The sequence below is a fragment of the Dreissena polymorpha genome, chromosome 5, assembly GCF_020536995.1.
Source record: "Dreissena polymorpha isolate Duluth1 chromosome 5, UMN_Dpol_1.0, whole genome shotgun sequence".
NCBI lineage: Eukaryota > Metazoa > Mollusca > Bivalvia > Myida > Dreissenidae > Dreissena > Dreissena polymorpha.
Genome location: NC_068359.1, coordinates 12,329,183 through 12,352,644, shown reverse-complemented (window position 1 = coordinate 12,352,644; position 23,462 = coordinate 12,329,183). Strand labels below are relative to the sequence as shown.

At 33.3% G+C, this 23,462-nt stretch overlaps 1 protein-coding gene and 1 long non-coding RNA gene across 6 annotated transcripts in view; one reads left to right on the top strand and one right to left on the bottom strand.

Annotated features, from left to right (window-relative positions):
* The window catches only part of LOC127882217 (uncharacterized), a 64,466-nt gene extending 45,940 nt beyond the window's left edge, over window positions 1-18,526 (top strand). For 4 of the 5 annotated variants that reach the window (XM_052430729.1, XM_052430730.1, XM_052430731.1 and 1 more), the window contains exon 6: window positions 14,595-14,787. In XM_052430729.1, coding sequence (XP_052286689.1) covers window positions 14,595-14,645 — 51 coding nt within the window. In that variant the 3' untranslated portion in view covers window positions 14,646-14,787. Of the gene's footprint in view, window positions 1-14,594 lie in introns of all 5 variants that reach the window. The other variant, XM_052430728.1, reaches the window with a different exon arrangement.
* The window catches only part of LOC127882237 (uncharacterized), a 73,101-nt gene that overhangs the window by 33,439 nt on the left and 16,200 nt on the right, over window positions 1-23,462 (bottom strand). The window lies entirely within an intron of this gene.

The window sequence follows — 23,462 nt, the reverse complement described above, 5'->3', positions numbered from 1 at the left end:
AATGTAAAATGTTCAGATGCCTGTTAAATGTAAGGTGTGGCATGTAGTGCAATTCATGTTGCTGTAACATGAACAAATCTGTAATGTTTTAGGCTGTGTTTAACAAACCAATAAAACCACAATAAAGTCTTTAATGGCCAATCTGTCAGAGTGAAAGAATGTGGGTCAGAGAAAAAAGGGTGATTGATGGTTTGTTTGGAAATAATATACCATGTGAAAAATAAATGTGTTTCTGGTAGGAAATGGCCCAAATATATCAATGCAGAGAATTAGGTGCACATAGGTAAAACATGTTTTGAATTAATTTATTACAAAGCAGGATGCCAAACATTATCTACCATTTTTGTATGATGGAGTATAGAATGCCCAGATAAAAATGTGAATAATTGTTTTGAAAGTATAACTTATTCAACAAAAGATATTGTTGTTATCCCTTGCCATAGGCAGAGGGATATTGTTTTGGCGTTGTCCGTCCTTCCGTCTGTCCGTCCGTCCTTCCGTCCGGCACTTTTGTGTCCAGACCCATATCTTGGAAGTGCTTTTGCAGATTTCATTGAAATTTGGTATGAGTATGTCATCGGTCGGCATTTACTTATTGTTGTAGTGGGTGAATATATATAATCAATTCCAACTTCCATTTCTATATTTTATTTCTATTCTAATCAACAAATAGTGTCCACATTACTTAATTTCTAATATTGTTACTCGCTTTATACATCCTAATCTTAACCTTTCTATCACCCTCACTGACTAACATCTCTATCCCTAACTCCCTTCTCACAGCATTCAGTCACACCCCTAGTTCCTTTCTTCCAATCAAATCTAACTATCTCAATATGTATCTTTCAGTCATTGGCCATATTCATATATTCTACATATCCAACTGTCACTCACATCATCTTACATAACCTTTACCCCCTACTATCTCACACATGTTGTAACTGTCTTTCTCTTAACCTGGTGGAACTACTTCTCTATAGGTGTCGGTGAATCCTCTTTGATAATTATCTAATGGTCTCTGGTATAAGCACATCAATATCATTAAATACAACTTGCATATTTACCAACATACATGAGATATAAACTAATGTGCATCATAAAACATATTGAAACATTATTTCATAACTAATGACCCTGGTTACAAGTATACATATTGATAAGAGGATGATGCACGCCAAATGGCATTGTACACCGTCTGTTAATAACGGAGTTATGGCCCTTTGTATCTTGAAAAAATGCTTTTTTGTGTGTCCGGAGCCATATCTTGGAAGTGCTTTGGCTGATTTCATTGAAACTTGGTATGAGTATATATATGAATAGGAGGATGATGCACGCCAAATGGCATTGTACACCATCTGTTAAAAACGGAGTTATGGCCCTTTGTATCTTGAAAAAATGCTTTTTTGAGTGTCAAATATAACACTATTGTGTGCAGAAGCATATTGGCGGGGGATATCAATTCAACAAATTTGCTTGTTTTATTAGTATTATGATATTGCCATTATTATTGTGTACAAAGCTAAGAATGTACAATGTGAAGCTTATAAAGTAGGGAAAACATCATTTGAGTCAAAATTAGGTTGAAAGTACAAGTGCTGTAAGATTTGAGCAAACGAAATAAGCTGTGTTCATGGAAAACCTTGCCTGATGCATGTGCATAAAGTATCAACTTATATAAGCCTGTTAAGTCCACACAGCCTAATCAGGCTCAATATTTTCTGCTTTGACTGAATTTTTTATTAGAAGAGAAGTCTTTTTCTAAAAAAATTCCACAAATAGAGAAAGTGTCGTCCCTGAAAAGCCCGTATGGTCTATGCTTTGACTTTATGGGACAATAATAATAATGCACATGAATTTAGCCTGGTTTCTCCACAGACCTGCTAAAATATATATTAAGTGATCCAATCCCCTTTCCCACGTTGTTTCCACAAGGCATGTAATTAAAAGATTACACCCCCCCTCTAAAATTACTTTTAAATGCTTCCACTGAGAAGTAACTCTGTACAAAGATTATTTTTCACAATATTAACAACAAACTTCTATCTGCCCATCAGTGAACAATTTGGCAAGTTTTGCTTTGTTCTGTCAAAACATTGCAAACATCGAGGGCACAACGAGGGCATAAGCCTGTATCTATTTGTCACTGGTGTACAAACCAGTAAGAACAAGGAAGCAGAACTTGTGACATTCCAATAAATCTCTCTCAATATGTCATATAAAGATATGAAATGTTTTAAATTCCAATTCTCACAATAGCCATCCGTTCCCTCATAGTTTTGGAATTCCATTTCAGAGTAGAGATGTGGGAATTCCAACCATGCAGTTTAATGCCTATTATTTTCAGTTGCCATTACCCAAATGAGGACAGAATTTGGTCTGATACCAGTTTTATGTTGGTTATTTATACAATATGTCAAATCCACTTTGTCTCAAGAATATACTAGGTCTCTTTATATGAATATTTTGCAATCAGGTTTAACCCATTTATCCTTCTAAATTGGATCAATTTATTTCCAAAATTAGGGATGTCTAGGATATTTATTTCTATATTTAGAATATTTCTTACAGAAATTCCTTTAAGCAAAGAGCGCAGACCCTGATGCAAACAGCGTAGACCCGGATAAGACACTGCATGATGCGGCGTCTCATCCGGGTCTACACTGTTTGCCAAGGCCTTTTTTCTAGATGCTAGGCATAAATGGGTTATTTTCAAGCACACTTGCACAGAATTTATGCTAGACATAAATTACAGTACCATTAATATATTTAGCCAAGTTTTATTCATAATTTCAGATATGGAATAATTCCTGAAAATAAAATGTGTTTTTGTTTGTTGTCGATTTCTTCAGGGTTCACTTGAAGTTTTACTCACCCTTTATGCACTGTTTTTATACGCCCGTCTATGACGGGACGTATTATGGTATACCCCGCGTCCGTCCGTCTGTTAATGTCGTACGCTACGTCAAATATCCTTTGACAGATTTTCTTCAAATTTTAACACAATCTTAATATTGATAAACCCTGATCCCCTTTCGTTTTTGACGGAATTCTGAATTGTCGTTCCAGAGTTATGGGACTTTGTTCGTCAAAATTTCGTGATTTCATTGAATGTCCTACTGTAGCTCAAATATCCTTCGATGGATTTTTTTCAAATTTCAACACAATCTTAATATTGATAAACCCTGATCCCCTTTCGTTTTTGACGGAATTCTGAATTGTCGTTCCAGAGTTATGGGACTTTGTTCGTCAAAATTTCGTCATTTCATTGAATGTCCTACTGTAGCTCAAATATCCTTCGATGGATTTTTTTTTTTTTTTTTTTAGTATCCCTGAAAAATTGAACAAGGTGAGCTTTTTTCTATTCCGATTGTACACTACCACTTACCCATCTACATTTCTCTTTTATTATTGGTCAAAATATCTATAACAGGTTTACTTCAACTCCATATCCTCTAAAGAAATGCATACATATACTCAAAAAAAGATATGGTATGAATGTCAAGGAGACGGCGCTCCATGCTCATGTACTTATAAAATAAACCATGTATTCAAATACAAATAAACTGAAGTAAAAAAATGATTCAAAGGGTTATTTATTACCTTACTACTTCATTGGCGAACGACGGGCGTATCATGCGCTCATGGCGCAGCTGTTTATTGAATGTTTGGTTGTTTTTAACATGAAACAATTGATCATTGAATTACATTTAGTGATTTGTACTGCCCATTTAGTTTAGGATTTTAAGGTTTCAAAAAAAATGCCTTGGTACAAGACAACTAATGTAACTAAAAAAAGAAAGATACAAATTACTTACTTCGTTTACGCAAGTAGATACAGGCAGATATTAGTGGCATTATAGAGGGAAGTTACATCAAGAGATTACTTACCTCATGTGTTTTTATTTACTTAGGCTGCTGGTACTGTTTCATATAAGATGTCAATTATATCTTTGGGAAGAACCAACCAAGAATATTATGGGAAATCACCAAATCCATCTGGTGAAACATAGGAAAATTAATAATGTATTCAATGAATAGTTCATTACAATCTTTACAAATTAAAAACCTATTGTGCTTGTCCATTTCAACTTGTTAGGTACAAATAGTGTCTCTTACATTCCATGATTCATCTTTGGCGCTTAGGGAACAGGTAATAGTACACAATTTAAGCTTAAACCCACTGACTCACAACTGTATTTCAGGTATTGGCTCTTGAACTAAAGTGCATTGTCTATTTGATATAACTGCAGGTAATAATTTTACCAAAAATGGCTCAAAAGACAGTCATGTTTGTTAGGTTAATTATATACATTATTAGTTCCAGGTTGCTGCATGTATTATATTGTATTAGTTTAAACCGATTTATTTTTGCTTGATTGCATAGAATGCCTAACGCTTATTTGAAAAGCTCCCAAGTCTGTTTCCTGGGACTAGAACCAGTACTTGGTGTCTGTGGGGGAAATCGAAAAAAACGCTCCCACAGTGGGGATTGAACCCATGACCTCCCGATAGCTAGGCGAACACCATATCCACAACACCACTGCGACCTTGTATTGTATGCACAAATATACATGTAGGCATAGACGTGCCATTATAAAGAGCATTGTTGTTGGTGTTTTTAATTACAAAAATTGCATTCCAAATTTCTGAGTAATATTTTTATTTTGAGAAACCTTGTTAAAACCTCAGGCTTAATAGGCAGACTGAAAATGCTTTATCACATTTCATCACTGAAGTTCAAAGTTTTCAAATTGTTCTAAAAAGCCTAATCACATTCAAAATGTTCGCAAGCTAGCCATTCAAAATATTTATAATTGTCAAAATAATTTTGTTGAGCCCCCCTCCCCTCCCCCCCCCAAAGAAAAAGGCATTTATTTCAATGTGTCTCACAGTATTCAAAATGGGATTGTTTGCTTAATTCATTTGTTTTACCCAATTATGTGTAATTTAAAAAATGTGTGCAGAAAATGCCTGCAGCTTGAACTTTGTACTGACTGAAATAAAAAACACTATTGGCAAGTAATCTGAATTCACGTTAGAAGGAATGCAATGAATGATAATTGCAGGCTTTGGATTTGTGTGAACGTGGCGGCCTCAAAGTTTTATCGACATTTTCCAATTGTCATGTTTGTACGTTGAATCAGGTTGTAGGTAGCAAATTATGATATAAAGATTCAATATTGGATTGTGATTATGGGTATACATGCATTAGAGCAAATTGAACAGAGCAGCGCTAAATAGCTGTATGCAGAGTTGCATTCATGGTAGATTTAGCCCTTTTTTCCACTGTCTGAGTCTCTATTGGGCTTACATTTCGCTATGTGATAGGATTATCTCTTGAATTAATCTGCAAATTTGGGACTGCCTGATATTTAAAGCAACTAAAGAGTTTGTTTTGAAATTCTTGTTGTATTCATAGATGCTGTTGAAAACCTATGATTTTTTCATTACGCAAAAATATAGGTTAGGTTCCTATGATAATAGAATACTTTCTTGGTGTTGATTGTGGATAATTTATGTTCTTAAGTTGTATACAACTGATGTACAGCTTTTAATACAAGTCACTTACAATTTGTGAAACATCAGTGGCCAACCTGAATGGAATCAGTATCTACTAAATTTAACATGGGATTACGCAGAATATTGAAAAGGAAACTGTACCAAACATGAAAGGATTAAAGTCAATATTCTCGACTCGTTTTCTGCTCTGCACGAAACTTTTAGTATCAATAGACGGGAATTTGTTGCTAGAATGAATGGATTATTCAACAATGAGTTGTAATTTAACATCCGAGTGAACTGACGTATCTGGTTGCATCAAATGGATGTTGGTAAAATTCAATATATGAGAAAGCAAAGTTAACATGTTATGGGAGCTTTTGCAGAATTGTGAAATAACTCTTTAAAAGGATTTGAAGTACAATATCTGTTATGGTTACTAGTTTCCATGACTTATTTTCTTAACTCTCTGACCCCTGTTTAAAGCCAATAGTTTTATATTTTCTCCTGGTTTAAATTTTTCTCTACAACTATTCATGTTTATTGCTCTACATTTATAGCGGTGCGCTTGAAAAAATCTGTTGTATAATTGTGAAAAAATCTTAATCACATAATTTGACCACTTATACCCTTGCAAACATAAGTATCAATAATAAAATGAAGAAAATCTGTATTAGGTTAATTTTAAATATTGCCCTTCATGATCAAGCATTAGGAAATATTGCTGAATCCATAGGCAATAATTAACTGATCACAATGGTTACCCTTGATAAGAAAAATAATGTAGCCATGAAATTAAAAAAATGAACATAGTAAATATGTGTAAGCAATTTTTAAAGTGTTCTAATTTAGTGGGGGAGAAAGATGGAACTCTATTCATGGTTTATGTGCTATATTAGTGATTAAAAAATAAATTTACTTTAAGTTTTTTTTTCCTCACTCACTGGTCTCCAATAGAGTCCAATTGATACAATATTATATTATAAACTATGCCAAAAGCAAAGTTTGTGAAACAATGTCCTTATTTGTTTCATCATGTGATGAAAATAAAATAAAAATATATTTATAGATTTTAATATTTTTTTATTCACTGGTGATTATGGAAAATATTCATTTTATTCTGATAATTTATACATTAAAAACAATAGTCCATTTATATAAACACCAACAAATATTCTGTATTTAAACTTGTAATGGATCAAATGTATGAATTCAAACTGTAATAGATTCAACATAGTACATATTTTATAAATAAATTGTTATGATGAAACAATAATTATTATATCAATTTACATAAAAATTTATAAATATTTGCCTAAAATAAAATTAAGTCATTTCACCCACTGCGACCAATCCTGGAGCAAAATTGCCACAAACCAAATTGTTTTAATTTGATAGACCTAGAACTTTTTTTTTTTATTCAATAATGTAATGGTGACTTAAAAAAATTACACAATATATGAGCCACTTCATGCAAAATGGGAGTTCTGTTATATGTGGTCAACGTAGCTCCAAACCAGCCTGCGCATTTGCGCAGTCTGGTCAGGATCTACTCTGTGCACTATAAAGTCACGCAGGGTGTTGTGGTCTCTTTACTGGACAGGGTAGCTCTTAACTAGCCTGTGCAAAATGTGTAGGCTGTTGAGCTACGCTGGTCGCATATGGCATATAAGAACCATTTTTGCATTACACACCTCATATCATGTTCTTTGGTGTGTTGTATTTGGATGCATATTTGTATGAAAAGGACACAGTACATTCTAGTGTTTAATAATGAACAGAAATGTTTGAATTGCTTTTGAAAACAATATTATTACTTTCCAACTAGATGAAATGTATTCCAAATTCCAAAAAATACAATAGTGTTCAAATTATTTTACCTAACACCTGCAATGTAATTGTGATAAACAGGTAATCAATTTACCTACATAAATGTCACATCTAAAAGAGATACGTCTTGATTCAAAGTTCGCAAATAACATTTGTTACACACCTGGGTCTTATCAATAGCAACAAAAAGCGCCCTTTTAGTCACAAGTAATTGTTTTCTTGTAAAATAGATATTTATTGTAACAATTTGTATTTTATGTCAACTAAGAAAATAAAGCTCAGATTTATAGTGTTATAATGTTTATTTCCAGAAAAATACATAAAATAAACTATATATATATATATATATATATATATATATATATATATATATATATATATATATATATATATATATATATATATATATATATATATATATATATACAAAATGTATATACTAATACATAGTGCCAGTTATGCGGTCTCGGTAGTTTTCAGACTATACTTAAGTGGTCAATATTAAAAACGGGGTCTGTATACAACCCCGCGTTCTAGGCACCTTTAATTACTCTGAGGGGGGTGTAGAGGAGGTAATGCAATCAAATGTCACAATAAGGTCTTATATCGAAAACCACAATCGCGTCTGAAATTGAAATTTTGTATACCTGTCAATTAATGTTGCTATATATTTCCTTGTATGAGACGTTAAATAAATGACGTATTTATATATAATATTATATTAGGTACCCCTATATACCTTAATTCGTGTTAATATCGGATAAAAAAGGGTATGAAGATACATGTATTTAAAGTGGGAACCCCATGACCTATTTCTAAATCAGAGACCCCGTAACTGGCGATATGTGTGATATATATTTTATTATGATTAATTTTTTTTTTTTTTTTTTGCAACTTTAATAAAGAACACTATCATTATTGGGCGATTTCTCTGTACATTTTTCTTAAATGTGCTATTTCATGTGCACTTGTTTTGATAATGAAGTGGTTCAGACTGTAAACTAATAGAACTTAATATTTTGATATGTAATAGTATAGCCATATCAAAACCAGGTTACAAGAGCATTATTTTCTTTTTCATTGCTTAAACTTTGACATGGCCATGATAACCTGATTGACTATGATTATATATGATTTGAACATCATAGATCAAAACTGTTAGAAGAAAGTCATTTAATGAGCATTTTTTTTGTACATGAAGTGACCATGTTCCAGACAGTAACGTTTTAAATTATCATTAAACATATTGACTGATATTGTCATCATGATAAAACAAATTTTTAAATGGGGGACATATTGTTTATGCCCTGTCTGTTTGTTTGTTGGTTTGTTTGCGTCAAACTTTAACTTTGGCCATAACTTTTGAAATATTCAAGATAGCAACTTGATATTTGGCATGCATGTGTATCTCATGGAGCTGCACATTTTGAGTCGTGACAGGTCAAGGTCATCCTTCAAGGTAAAGGTCAAATATATGGGGGGGGACATAGTGTTTCACAAACACATATTGTTTCTCTGTGTCATTGCTTTGACTTTGATATGACCACATTCAAAACAATTCACATGCTTGACTAAGATCATCACTGGTTTGGACATGGTCACCACACTGTTACAAGCATATTGTTTCATGGCTGCAACAGCCTGTAATGATGGTCAAACATCTCCATTTCATGGCTGCAACAGCTTGTTATGATGGTCAAACATCTCCATTTCATGGCTACAACAGCTTGTTATGATGGTCCAACATCTCCATTTAATGGCTGCAACAACATGTTATGATGGTAAAACATCTGCATTTCATGGCTGCAACAGCCTGTTATGATGGTAAAACATCTCCATTTCATGGCTACAACAGCCTGTTATGATAGTCAAACATCTCCATTTCATGGCTGCAACAGCCTGTAATGATGGTCAAACATCTTCATTTCATGGCTGCAATAACCTATTGTTTTGATGGTCAAACATTTCCATTTCATGGCTGCAAAAGCCTGTTATGATGGTCAAACATCACCATTTCATGGCTGCAACAGCCTGTTATAATAGTCCAACATCTCCATTTAATGGCTGCAACAGCCTGTTATGATGGTCAAACATCTCCATTTAATGGCTGCAACAGCCTGTTATGATGGTCAAACATCTCAATTTCATGGCTGCAACAGCCTGTTATGATGGTCAAACATCTCCAGTTCATGGCAGCAATAGCATGTTATGATGGTCAAACATCTCAATGTCATGGCTGCAACAGCCTGTTATGATAGTCAAACATCTCCATTTCATGGCTGCAACAGCCTTTTATGATGGTCAAACATTTCCATTTCATGGCTGCAACAGCCTGTTATGATGGTCAAACATCTCCATGTCATGGCTGCAACAGCCTGTTATGATGGTCAAACATCTCCATTTTATGGCTGCAACAGCCTGTTATTATGGTCAAACATCTCCATCTCATGGCTGCAACAGCCTGTTATGATAGTGAAACATCTCCATTTCATGGCTGCAACAGCTTGTTATGATTGTCAAACATCTTCATATCATGTCTTCAACAGTCTATTAGGATGGTCAAACATCTTTATTTCATGGTTCAACAGTCTGTTATGATGGTCAAACATCTCCATTTCATGACCTCCATGATGCAGGAAAAGTCATCCGTGATAGGGTAAAGGTAATTTTATCAGGATTGTTGTTGTTTTTAAATTTAAGTAATGAAATGTTTCGGTATTAATGGTTTTTGTTAATGTGCCTTGAATAATATGCATCATATACTGCAGAACTTATTTTTTCCTTGAAGTTGTTCATCAAATATTGAATTGAATTTAATTTAATTTACTTCATGCTTAAAAACTTATTTTGGTCCTTGGTTTACCCTTGAAAATAATTATGCTCTTGTTCGTCCTTCAGATTTTGTCTTGACAGATATCCAACACAGACTGGTTTTTTCTTATACATTTTGATAAACTGGCTTTTCGTAATGTTTGTTTGCTCTGTGTTGTTTTCTTTTGTTAGGAATTAATATAATAATATAATGACTTAGTGTAAACTCATGAACATGCAATATATGGGATATTTATAATTTGTGCCATTTATTGGTTCCTAAATAACTTGTGTGACTAAATTTTCTTACAATTTTCGTATGATTTGTCACAGTACAAATTTACTTCAAAGGCATGTGTCATATGACAAACAGAAACAGAAATTTATTTAAACAGCTTACCAATGAAAACAAAACAAATATCAGATTTATACAATTTAAGGAATGTTTGGTCATAAAACTTGGTCCAATAAGCTATTGGTCATTTATCATTATTTTAACTTTATGATGCAAAGTCCATGGGGTGAATGTTTGTGTGGACTGTATTAACCATTAAAAGTCACAAGTAAATGTCAATATTGTACCAATAAATGTACCACATTAGTCAAATCACATGATATTACATTTTATGGGCTTTCAATTGGTTTTATTGACATTTATTACAAAGTTATCAAATGTCACAATCAAATCACACTTTGTCAGGGATAGGCACGCAGGGTTTTTAAAAATAAAACTTATTTAGATGTTTGATTATTGTTGTCAGCATGTATGTGTCATATTGATAAACTAAGAAACTCCAGCATTTTTCTTATCTGCAACATTCCAACTTTTTTTCCAGAGGTCAGTAAGTGGTCATTTTGAGATATTTGTGTTCATGTCTGTAAAACATGCAGTCTGCATATGGCTAGATTTCACCTGTGTTGTAAATGATCACTTAAATGAACACTTGCTTTCACAATTATTTTACAATACAACCTTTTAAAAGCAGATAAATGATAAATCATTGCTGAAAAAGTATTTAAACATAACAGGAATGTCTTGTCACCAAACTGATCGATAATAATTATTGAAACAAAAAATCAATAAATATCAAATAAGTGTTTTCAAATTAGGTGAAACACAATTTTCATGCTCACATGTTGACCCGACACAATATGGGCAAGAAGTAAGTAAAGGAACTTGGTATGTCCCCACAATTTGGTTCCATGTGTAGGGATGCTGTACTTTTGTCCATCAATCTTGTCTGGACTGTGCTCAAAATGGGTCACTATCTCAAAGGTCAAGGTCATATTTAGAGGGCACAGGTGAAATGGCCATTATATAGCTTGTCTGGATGTTTACAACTTGTATAATATATACTGCACTTTGGTAATGGTAACTCTTACAAGTCATAAGTAATATAGGGGCATATTTTGAGCAATATGCAGCTTCTAATTGACTCTTCAATCCCAGAATATTAAGAGGTTTAATATGACTTTTAGTATTGGCCACCACCCTCAATAATTGTCTCTAATATGACTATTAGTATTAGCCACCATCCTCAATAATTGTCTCTAATATGACTATTAGTATTGGCCACCACCCTCAATAATTGTCTCTAATATGACTTTTAGTATTGGCCACTACCTTCAATAATTGTCACTAATATGACTTTTAGTATTTGCCACTACCCTCAATACTTGTCTCTTATATGACTTTTAGTATTGGTCACCACCCTCAATACTTGTCTCTAATATGACTTAGTATTGGCCACTACCTTCAATACTTGTCTCTAATATGACTTTTAGTATTGGCCACTACCCTCAATACCTTTCTCTAATATGACTTAGTATTGTCCAATACCTTCAATACTTGTCTCTAATATGACTTTAAGTATTGGCCACTACCCTCAATACTTGTCTCTAATATGACTTAGTATTGTCCACTACCCTCAATACTTGTCTCTAATATGACTTTTAGTATTGGTCACCACCCTCAATACTTGCCTCTAATATGACATAGTATTGGCCACTACCTTCAATATTTGTCTCTAAAATGACTTAGTATTGTCCACTACCTTTAATACTTGTCTCTAATATGACTTTTAGTATTGGCCACTACCCTCAATACTTGTCTCTTATATGACTTAGTATTGTCCACTACCTGCAATACTTGTCTCTAATATGACTTTTAGAATTGGCCACTACCCTCAATACTTGTCTCTTATATGACTTTTAGTATTGGCCACTACCTTCAATATTTGTCTCTAATATGACTTTTAGTATTGGCCACTACCTTCAATACTTGTCTCTAATATGACTTTTAGTATAGGTCACCACCCTCAATACTTGTCTCTAATATGACTTTTAGTTTTGGCCACTACCCTCAATATTTGTCTCTATTCAAAATGCATTGTGTATGCCACACATGCATTCTAAACACTACTTTGTACAAAAAAACATTTACTAATATTGATTCATTTACATCTCTTTTAAATTCTAAATCTTTATTGACATGTTAATTTAGGTATAAAAAATCAAACATAAAAATAAATCTTATTTTCAATTGATATATATGTAAATAATACAGATGGTAGTTTGACATTAATGTAAAATAAATAACTTCAAATATAACTGTGTTTGCCATGAACATAAATGCATACAACATTATTGCCAGTAAAAGAATATTTTTACTTTCTATCATGTATTTCAACCAACTTATTATTTAAAGTGACATCAAAAGTTCAAAACTAACGATGACTGACAAATACCTTTTTGCGTTGGTAAACATTAAAGACTTATTTTACTTAATGCACACAATTAGTTATCAGATTGCTAAATGATTTTAAATTCACACAGCCTATTACTGCCTCTTAAATTCGATATAAAAACTTATCTTGTGTGAAATTCTCATTTGAGAAATAGGTCAAAGCGTAGTTGAAGTATACATCAAACAGGCTGATTCATTACTGGAGAATTTATGTTTTCTACTTACCTAGTTTCTAGCGTATGAGTAGCATGTATTGTATTGATATCTACAGGTTTATGTTATGTAGTATGAAAACTTAGCCCTTCAGAAAATGTGATGTTGTAAGAGGGTGTTCAGTGTTTGCATGCATACATTTGCACTGTAGCTGATAAGTATTTAAAAAGAAAATTATTAAATTCTTCAGACCTATTCAGAACCAAATTCCATATACGAAATTTTACATTTTCAATAAAATATTGCAAAATTAATTTCATAAGAAAAATTTCATTTATTTTTGTGTTTATTGTCATATTGTTTAACTTTAGAGTTAATTTATATATTCTCCTAATTAAGGGATGTTTCTACTTAGGAATAAGACACTGTTTGTATGAGAGCAAAGCAACTTAGTTAAAACCTTTTTGAGCCCTGTGTTGGGAAACTGAGCTATATGCAGTTTAGTTAAGTCTTGTCCTAGTTTAACCTGTGCAGTCTGCACAGGCTTTTAAGAGATCATTCTTTCAGCTTTAAAGGAATTTTCTTTTAAAGGAAGTCTCTTCTAAAGAAAAATTTAGTGTATGTGGAAAGTGTCCTCCTTGCTAAGCTTATGCAAACTGCAAGGGTTAATCATGGACGATAGGGGTACTTTATGCTAACGCATTTAGTCCTCTTTTCCAAGAGTGTGCTATATCTTACATTGATTGCATAAAAAGTCTAAGGTTAATTGAAGCACTCTTGATTGTTTTTCTTTGGCAGAACAAGTACTTGGTGTCATGGAGGATTGAGAACTCATTAGTGGGGTTTCTAATTGCTAGTTGCTATAGGCAGCCACTACCCAACTGCTACCTTAACTGAACACATACGTTTGAACAGAGGGACATGGATGCATGGTCTTAAAACAGGATCAAAATGTGTCTTGAAATAAATCTACAGAAATTGTATCTCTCCTTTTGGATTATTTTTAAATGACAAGTAAACAGTGCTTGTTGTTTGAAATGTGTGAAGTATTGGAAGCTGATAACCCAATCGTATTCAATTGAAACTATTGTCAACATATTTAAAATTCTTTATCAAACAACATGGGTATCAAATAGATATTATTAACAAATCTTTTATTTCCAGGTAAAATTACATGCAAATATTTTTGAAAAGTTTTAGATGAAACATTGCATCAAGCATCTTAATATCAAACAAGCACATAGTGATTGTAAAGTCCCTCTGTCTTTCTGTATGGGACAGGTTAAGAATATTTTACCATTTTGTTTTGCACCACCAGTGCATTCTACAGATATTTGCTGCTTTCACAGTTGTTGTTTATAACCATTCCTTATGATTCCAAAGCAACCAACCAATATTTTGGCTTTAACATGGGCTGGGCTATCATGCATCAACCAGATGCATGTGAGTTTCTCAAGCAGGGAGTCTTGATTGTGTATAATTTTATTCCAAATGCAGATATAAGAGTATTTCAGATAATGACCTAAATCTCAAACTATGTTTGTTCTTTTTTCAGAAACTGATTTCTTCAAAAGAGAATGGTGAGCAGAGATTCCGAGTCACATAGTAAGCAAGTGTCTGTGCAGATTCTCCATATACCGTGGTGTTGAAATGACTGCTTTCACTATTAAAAGATAAAAATCAATCGGAGTATCAGCTGTAAGAAATATCTGCTTGGCTAGATTGGTCAACATCCTATGTCATGGCTGCATCTAAAACATACTACGCTAGACCTGTGTACATGGCGAACAAAGGCGATCAGTTGAACTCCAGGTCATCCGAATTAATGAACACGAGTAAATCAAGACCGAGGACTGTTCATTTCACAAGTCTTGAAGACACAGACCCCCCTCCTCGGCCCCCACCCCCTCGACCAACCCCAAGTGGAGCCCCAAAAGGGAATATGACAGGAAGTAAGATTCAGGCTATTAAACGTCAGTTGCCAATGGCACCAAATCCCAGTCCTCAAAGTACCTCAGAACCTAAACCATTGACCCGAATTAATGTCACAAGTCATGACCAACTCTGGCAGAAAGATACCGGTGAGGAAAATGGGAGCAGGTCCAACGGGCTTTCGCTGCCATTGAATCATATAACTAAGGAGTCCACAGAAGAAATGATTCGAAATTTTGACCTAGAGACAATGAGTGATCATAGCGATGCCTCTGCAGATACCATGATTATGATGACCACAGAAGAGGAGTTGAAAAATCAGGAAAAAATCAATCATAGTCTCAAGCAATATGCTTCAAAAAGGTTCCAACAAGAACCATCACTTGAAACCCTTAAATCAAATACTAATACTCACTCCAAAAAAAAGAATATGCGTATAACATTCGCAGACATGAACGGTAAAGATGTTGATTGGCAATGTGTGCCAAATGGAATAGCAGAGGATGCTGGTCAGGGAAATAAAATCTCTCCCTTGCACATAACAACTGATCCTTATTCAAACAGGGAGTATAGAGAAGACAGGGTGTCTTCTGAACCAAACACCACCGACTCCAGCGCAAGTGTTTCCCCAGACGATGGATATGGAACTTTCTCGAGCACAGGGACAGTTTCTTCACCTTTTTCTTCGAGCTGTGGTTCAAATGATTTCGAGAACTTTGACAATGGTGGATTAAAGAAGTGTTTTTTACCCAATGGTGCAATAAAGCCTAATTCTGTTCGTGAAAGTTGGGCTGTTAGACGTAAACAACGCATGATTGAAGCTCAGGACAATTCCGTACAAGAACAGTTGAGATCACTGACAATTATAGAGGAAGAACAGATGGTAAATCAGAACAGTAATAAGAATTTAAAATCGTCTCATTTTGGAACTATAAAAAACAGTGAATGGAAAACGGGTTTAAAAGGAAGCATAGCGTTTGACAATAAAGATGAGGAATCGCAGTTTGTAAATGTTTCACGGAGTGATCTTCATAGAGTGAACCAAAAGCTGTATGTGGTTTCCAATGACAACGAGACCCATAATGGTGGGAGCAGTCGACAAGAGAGGGTCTTGCCTCGGACACCCACATTGCAAGATCCACCGTTTAATCCGACTGTGCCCATGCATGCCTCACAGTTCCCTGCTGATCATGTAACTTATGCGGTACCGGTTCGCCGCAGATCAACAAAGGGTGAGGTTGTTTCTGATGATGTAAGAAACACTTATGCAAGTGTAAGGAGACCTGGCATTGAGGAGACGGAACCTAAACGTATGAATGACTTTTTACACCAAGTCCCACCTGTTGAGCGGCAGACGTATGCTTGGGAACAAGATAGTGAGGCTGGTACAGACAATATGGGACCCATTTACAGGCGAGCTGTAGTGGAACCAAATGCGTGCATGCCAATTGGAAGTGGAAATATTTATCAAAGTGCTAATGGCGATGAGGGATTTTATTCTTTGAACCGAAGCAGTAGAAGTACAAGTGTGTCAAGTTTTCTGCCAGTGAATGAGCCTAGTGCAACACCTCGCTTAGGGGCAGTACAGAGTGATGGACCAAGGTCCCCCCTTGAAGCTTTGAGTGGTGAAATGCTCGAAAAATTCAGTGAAATGGACATGAATTATCGAAACTTTAACGGTTTTGATGACAAGAATGAGATTTTTTGTAGGACTGATTCTAAAGTGAACTATTTTCAGGCTAAACAAATCAACAGAATGTACCGTGATGAGAATAATCCGCAAACTCAGGAATTCGGGTCCGCTCGCCCCTTGCAGCAAACATGTGTTCAAAGTGAGACAATGGCCAGACAAACATCAACCCGTCAGGCATCAAAAAGTGATTCAAAACATGAAACATCAAAATCATCCTCATCTTCAAAACAGGAGGAGGGAAGAAATGCTAAACATGAGAAAGAAATGGACAACAATTCTAAAGGAAGTAAATTATTTCAAATTTTGCCGAATATGTTCAAGCCCTCGAACAAAAAATCAAACAAAGGAATCAAAGATAAAGACTCCAAGGAATCTAAAGGTAAGAGAAAATTACCAGTGCCTTTGTCTGTACCAGTGAAAGAAATCAATGAAGACAGGTCTGAAATTGATGAAAATGAACAAGCAGAATACATAAACATGAGTGACCTTCCTCAATATTCTCTTGCTAGTGTTGAATATGAGGAGAAACTTAGGAAAGGACAGTATGTGTCCCTTGAGTCGTTAAATAAGCGGCCAGTATTTGCAAGCTCAAGGGACATCCAGAAACTGTTTTCAACCCATGACCAGTCGTTCGACTCCATACATTCGCATGGCACTCAGAGACACAGCTTCCATGCCATGCCTCTAACGTATCGGCATCATATTGGCAGGAATACGTCAGTTGAAAACATGAGACCTAGAGCTGCATCAGCCAGTGCTTCAACAAAAACAACCCAGCTACAGAACTCTGCTGATAGCCACATGGCTTTGATTAATCGAAAAAATGCGGCGGTGATGATGAACGCTAAACAAGACAATGTTTTCCATTCACACGCTATGGCATCTGTGCCTCATTCGATGACTTTGAGTCAAAGAACTTCAGAATCTAGGACACGATTGGACAGTGGAAGTAGTGGTGGCGATTCAAAGCTGTCCACACTTGTGTGATAGTTTGGTGTTAGAAAGTGCTTGAAAAACATTTGTCTTTGTGTTGTAACAGGGATTATATAGTACATTGGAAGGTACGGTGTTGTAATATCATGGATGTAAGATTAAAGGTTTTTTGTCGTGAAACAAAGAAAGAAGGTTAAAGGAACACTCTATTTATATCTTGGATAGAAGGTTAAAAGTTTGGTCTAGTAAAAGCATGGATAGAAGATAAAAGGTATGGGGATGTAATTTTCTAGATTGAAGGTTCAATGTTATATCTTGGGTGGAATGTTTAAGGTACACTGTAGTTTTATCCCGAATATATGGTTAAAGGTACACTGTAGTATTATCCCGGATGTATGGTTAAAGGTATGATGTGAATAAACTGAGGCTATTTAATGGGATTCTACCAACAATTATTTGTATAATTTTCACTGTCGTTGGTTTTCATCTATATATTTTAATGTACATGATTACAGATAGTTCTTGCTTTGTTGTTTGCCAATAGTTTCAGCACACAATATCTTTTAAATACTAATTGTCAGAGAAAGTTTCTGCAAATATTGAATATTACCCAAACATTATTTTAGATGATTGAGCATTGAGATTTAATTGACTGAACAATAGGAACAAAAACAAAATAAAATAAATTGCTGAATCTTCATGCAATCCTTGCGATTTTTTTAAGTAATGGGTGATCTATAATTGAGCTTTTCACTCATGAGGTAAAACATTAATTGATTAAATTGTAATTGTTACTTTGTTTTTTTACAGAAATTATGACAATGCTCCATGTCTGTTGTTCTGATAAAAGTAGAAATGTGAAGATTAAAGCTTTTTTTTAACACATTTCAACACATTTTTACTTTTTGAAACTAAAGATTTAAAAACAGTTTGATTGTTTTTAAATTATTAATTTTTTTTTATAAGGTAATTTTTATTCATTTATTCAGTTGTTTATTTCTTTGTTTTAGTTTTTATATAAGCTCTTTATTCATGACATTGCTTATTGTTTTTTCAGTGTTTTTCTGCAGAAAAGGCATGGAAAAAAATACTGGTTTGCATTAATAGACTGCATATTTATAATGAATCTTGCAAATACACATTGACCTTTAACACCGTATTATGTGAAGATAGAATAAGGCATAAACAAAAGAAAGGGCGCATGTTTCAATATGTCATTTCAAATGGTTTATTAATTTGTGTTGTATTCTGTCAAAGTTTATATACTTGCATTACAATTAGCTTTTTTCCACAATCTTTTTGTTAAAACTGTCTTTAATCATTTTATGGTTTTCATAAAAAAAAAATCTTTGGAAAAACTGGTTAATCCATACAATAATACAATGTTGTGGTAATCACAATATTACTTTGGCATTATATAATTTTGCAGGCATCAACCAAATGCATTTCTATTTAAAATACTAAAGTAACAAAAAAAGCACTAAAGTAACAACACATACATTTTCATATATCATTTGTGTTATAAAACATTAAAAACAACCTTATTCTAACTTCCCTTAATATTGTGTTCTTTGGGATCATCATTTATAATATAATGAAAAACATTATTCATTTATGTTATTCATCCACAGCTCATACTCAGGAATTTTTCTTTAATTTGATGCTGCATCTATTCATATTTAATACAAGTTCATTGTTTATATGTTTACCATTTCTTACTTGGGGATCATTTAATTATATAGATTGAAGTTTAGAAAGGACATAATTTTGTATAATATATAGATTTTATAAAAATAAATAGAGAGGTGTCAGTAGCCTTCATACTTCTTAAAGAACTGCAAGGTGTGAGATTATTGCTGATATCAATTTATGAAATTGTTCCCTTCAATTTCATATTGGTTAATAATAATAATAATATTTCTTGAGCATTTCAATTGAAAAACATTTAAATACAAACAATTGTGCATGTTATTAAAAGTCCCATTTGAAATCTAATAAGTTTCTTTTCGAATTAGAACTTCTTAATATGTTTGCTATTAGGACAAATTACATGATGCTAAATTTGTGATACTTTATGGTCATTTTGATTATATTATTTGTACTTTTTTAGAAAATCATCTGTAATGATTTGATTTAATTACATGCCATTGCAGCAGTATTTTGAAAAATTTAGTTATAAAATTATAAGAATGTTTTTACATGAAATAATTATAACATACACATTCATAATTATGTCTTTAAGTTTTAGTTGAAGCATTGATACATGTAAATTATTGCCTTTCAGATTTATACAAATTAAAATAATAATAAATTAAATTTCGAGGGGTGAACGGAAGACTGTTGTAACTCATATTAAATAAAGGAGGAGATACAACAGTTTTCCGTTCAGCCCTGGCAATGTTGTCTTGTCACTAGTGACTGTCAGTTGTCAATACAACCTAAAAATCATGAATAATTATAATAATTTTTTAAGCTGAACATTATTATATCATGTTTCTATGTGGTTTTTAATGTGATTTATAATATTAAAGAAAGGTCAGCAGTTGTACCAATACAATAGATGAAGTCAGTATATTTATGATTTAAAGCATGAAGTTTTTATGATATTTATTGATGATTCATCATCATAGAGTATTCATGTATGAATTTACTGTCATTTATTCATTATGTCAAGAATTAAGTTCATTCTTGTGGTAAATCAAAATATAATCTTTGCAATTTGAGTGATTAGTTACAGTGTTTCCTTATTCAGTGATGTTCCTTTTCAGTCCTTATTTATTCTGATCAACCACAAATTAAAATTACAGTGTTATTATGGTTTGAAGTTTTACATGACAAATTGAATACCATGATGTTATATATGATATATATGTGTTTAGGTTGGCTCAATTTAGTTGTTGTTTTGTTTATTATGATACCATACCCTTTTAAGACATGTATTTTGGAGTGAGAAAACAACACACACATATACAGCAAATTTTGCAGCAGGAAAATATAACTTGAACATAATTAGAGCATATTTTGCATAACTAAGCTAATATGTCAAACAAATCACAAATATAAAAATGTAAATCAAAATCATCTTCTTGCTAAAATGTTATGAGAGGGCATTAATTTCCAAAGTTCTTTCACCATTTTTTTTGCTTTTTAGTATTTCTTGATTTATAAGGTGCTTTGCAATTTTTTATGTAAATGAAATAACTTTTAATGCAACAATATCTGTGCCGAACCGATTGCTGAAAAACTGTAATATCATGGTAAGATTTTTAGATGTAAAATTAATAGAAGAAACAAATTGCCTTTAAAATGACTATTTGAAAAGGGCAACACAAAATCTGACTTCGACAATAACATTAATTGAAAGTAGAAAGAACTGACTATTATTCATATGCATTCTGAGATAAAAAAAAATAATGGTTTCTGTTTGTTGTCCTTTCCTATGTTTACAGTTTGACATCTTTATTGTGAATATTCTATATCTGCACAGGCAAAACTGTAAATTTAACAAAGCATATGATACCCACTTGGGGTTGTGTCTGATGTTTTGCTAATTTGTTTCTATAAAATTTCTCATTTTTATGTCCCCAGTCTATAGTGGGGGACATATTGTTTTTGCCCTGTCTGTTGTTTTGTTTGCGTCAAACTTTAACATTGGCCATAACTTTTGCAATATTGAAGATAGCAGCTTGATATTTGGCATACATGTGTATCTCATGGAGCTGCACATTTTAAGTGGTGAAAGGTCAAGGTCATTCTTCAAGTTCAAAGGTCAAATATATGGGGGGGGGGGACATAGTGTTTCACAAACACATCTTGTTAACTTCTATCTTTTATATATTAATGCATATGTTTTAGTGAAGTAGATTTATGTAAAAAAAAATCCATTGTGGTAGGAATGCAGTTTTTGCTTGTGATTGTCCCTTTTAAGATATCATACATTTTAACATTTTAGAGAATATTAATTTTATTTTTTACACATTGCTGCTGTTTCCAACTTGAATATTCAGTTATGGTATATAAATAACTTTATTGAATTTCTGTAAGACAAATAGATAGTTATATAGTTTTGAGCACAGGAGCCTGTACAATAAAAATAAGAAACGAGACATGATCTGAGAAAACAGGGTTAAATGCATGTGTGTAAAGGGTCCTGCCAGATGAGTGCAGTCTGCATAAGCTAATCAGGGACAACATTTTCCGCCAAAACAGATGAGACTTACTTAAAAGTTAAAAGGAAATTTTAAGGGGAAAGTGACTTTCCTGGTCAATCTGGGATGACACTTAACGCACATGCATTTGACCCCATTTTCCCAGAGCCTGGCTCAAATAGAATAGCTTCGTTTCCCTCAGTGTATCATTCTTATATCATGTTCATGTTTCAAATAATATATACATTCATAACGTATTCTTTATGAATATAACATAATTGTAATGCATTTACATATTGTTTGATGTTGCATTTATAATAATAGTTTTTAAATACTGTTTTGTTTTGTTCATGTTAAGTGGATCTTGTTACCTATTTATTTACATTTAATACCATTTTCATAGCATTTTCAACATTCATTCATATACTGTATTTTGTCATCCATATTTTGAAATTAAAATCTGCATAGTAAACCTTGTATCGTCTTTCTTGTCATCTAAAGGACCGGGGGTTATTTTTTCATAAATATATACATGCACATGTAAAGGAACAAGAATTGTCTTGTACAATACAAAATAAAGATAAAAATAAATATTGAGTTTTTCCCTTAAATAAACCATGAGGCCCAAATGGTTAGTTACGTGAGCTCAAACGCCAAATTGTTAAGTCGTCTCTAAGACATCATCTCATATATTTAGTTCTTCTTGAATGCTTTGAGCTTTTATGAGTACATACGTACAGCTGGGAGTTGGATTATTGCAACTACTCATAAATTGTCGTTTCTAGAAAATAAACGTTCGTTGAAGTTTCTTTAGCTAGTTATGAAGCCGAAAAACAACACTTTCCAACACTTGGGTTTTTATCAGTTACAAAATAACTTGTTTGGCACATAAGTTAACGAAAATAATTTTGAAAAATGAAGACATTTCCGGAGTATGACCACTGAAAAAATAAAATATATAACTTCAAATAATGAAATGACGTAGAACGATGACTAACTTTAAATATCTTTTTTTCTAATCAGATGAGAATCGGCAAATGGGTCTTTTTTCACCGTGATTACGCAGTGTTATATAGACGTTTAACATGAACAAAATAATCGATCTAATAAAAGCAACATGATAAAAAAGATTTACTAAGGGCAGCTTGTATATATTTTCATAGATTATGATCATCGTTCGTAGATGACTGGGTGTTTTGGGACTTTTTATTTAGAGAAGAACCGAAATCATACAGTTGGTTTCTTTACTTCATTTGATACGTTATGTCCAAACCACGCTTAGTTATTGTGCTTTTAATTTTGGGGTATTTTTCTCGTGGTCTTGACGAGGCATAAACATCACGTGGGACAGATTTTGTTACCGAATTAAGCACCCTGTACAGTCGAAAAAAACGTGTTTGGACATTCTTACACTTGCACAGGACGGTTTTGGTGACATATTTAAGACCTTTCATGTTTTTCACCTTGTTCGACGGAAATGACTCATACTGAACATCTTGTTTATTCCGCTGTTGGCCGAATATGTCGATGTAATGCGAATTTCCGGCGTTATTCCAAACCCTTCTGTGAAACATTAAACGACGCATACGTTACTGATTTGTAATAGAATGAATCTATACTCCATTTTGTTCATACGCATGCGTCACGAAATTAATTTTACTCTATTGCTCTGTCTGCAGCAACTGATGTATATGACACTGCATGAAAACTGCTAATT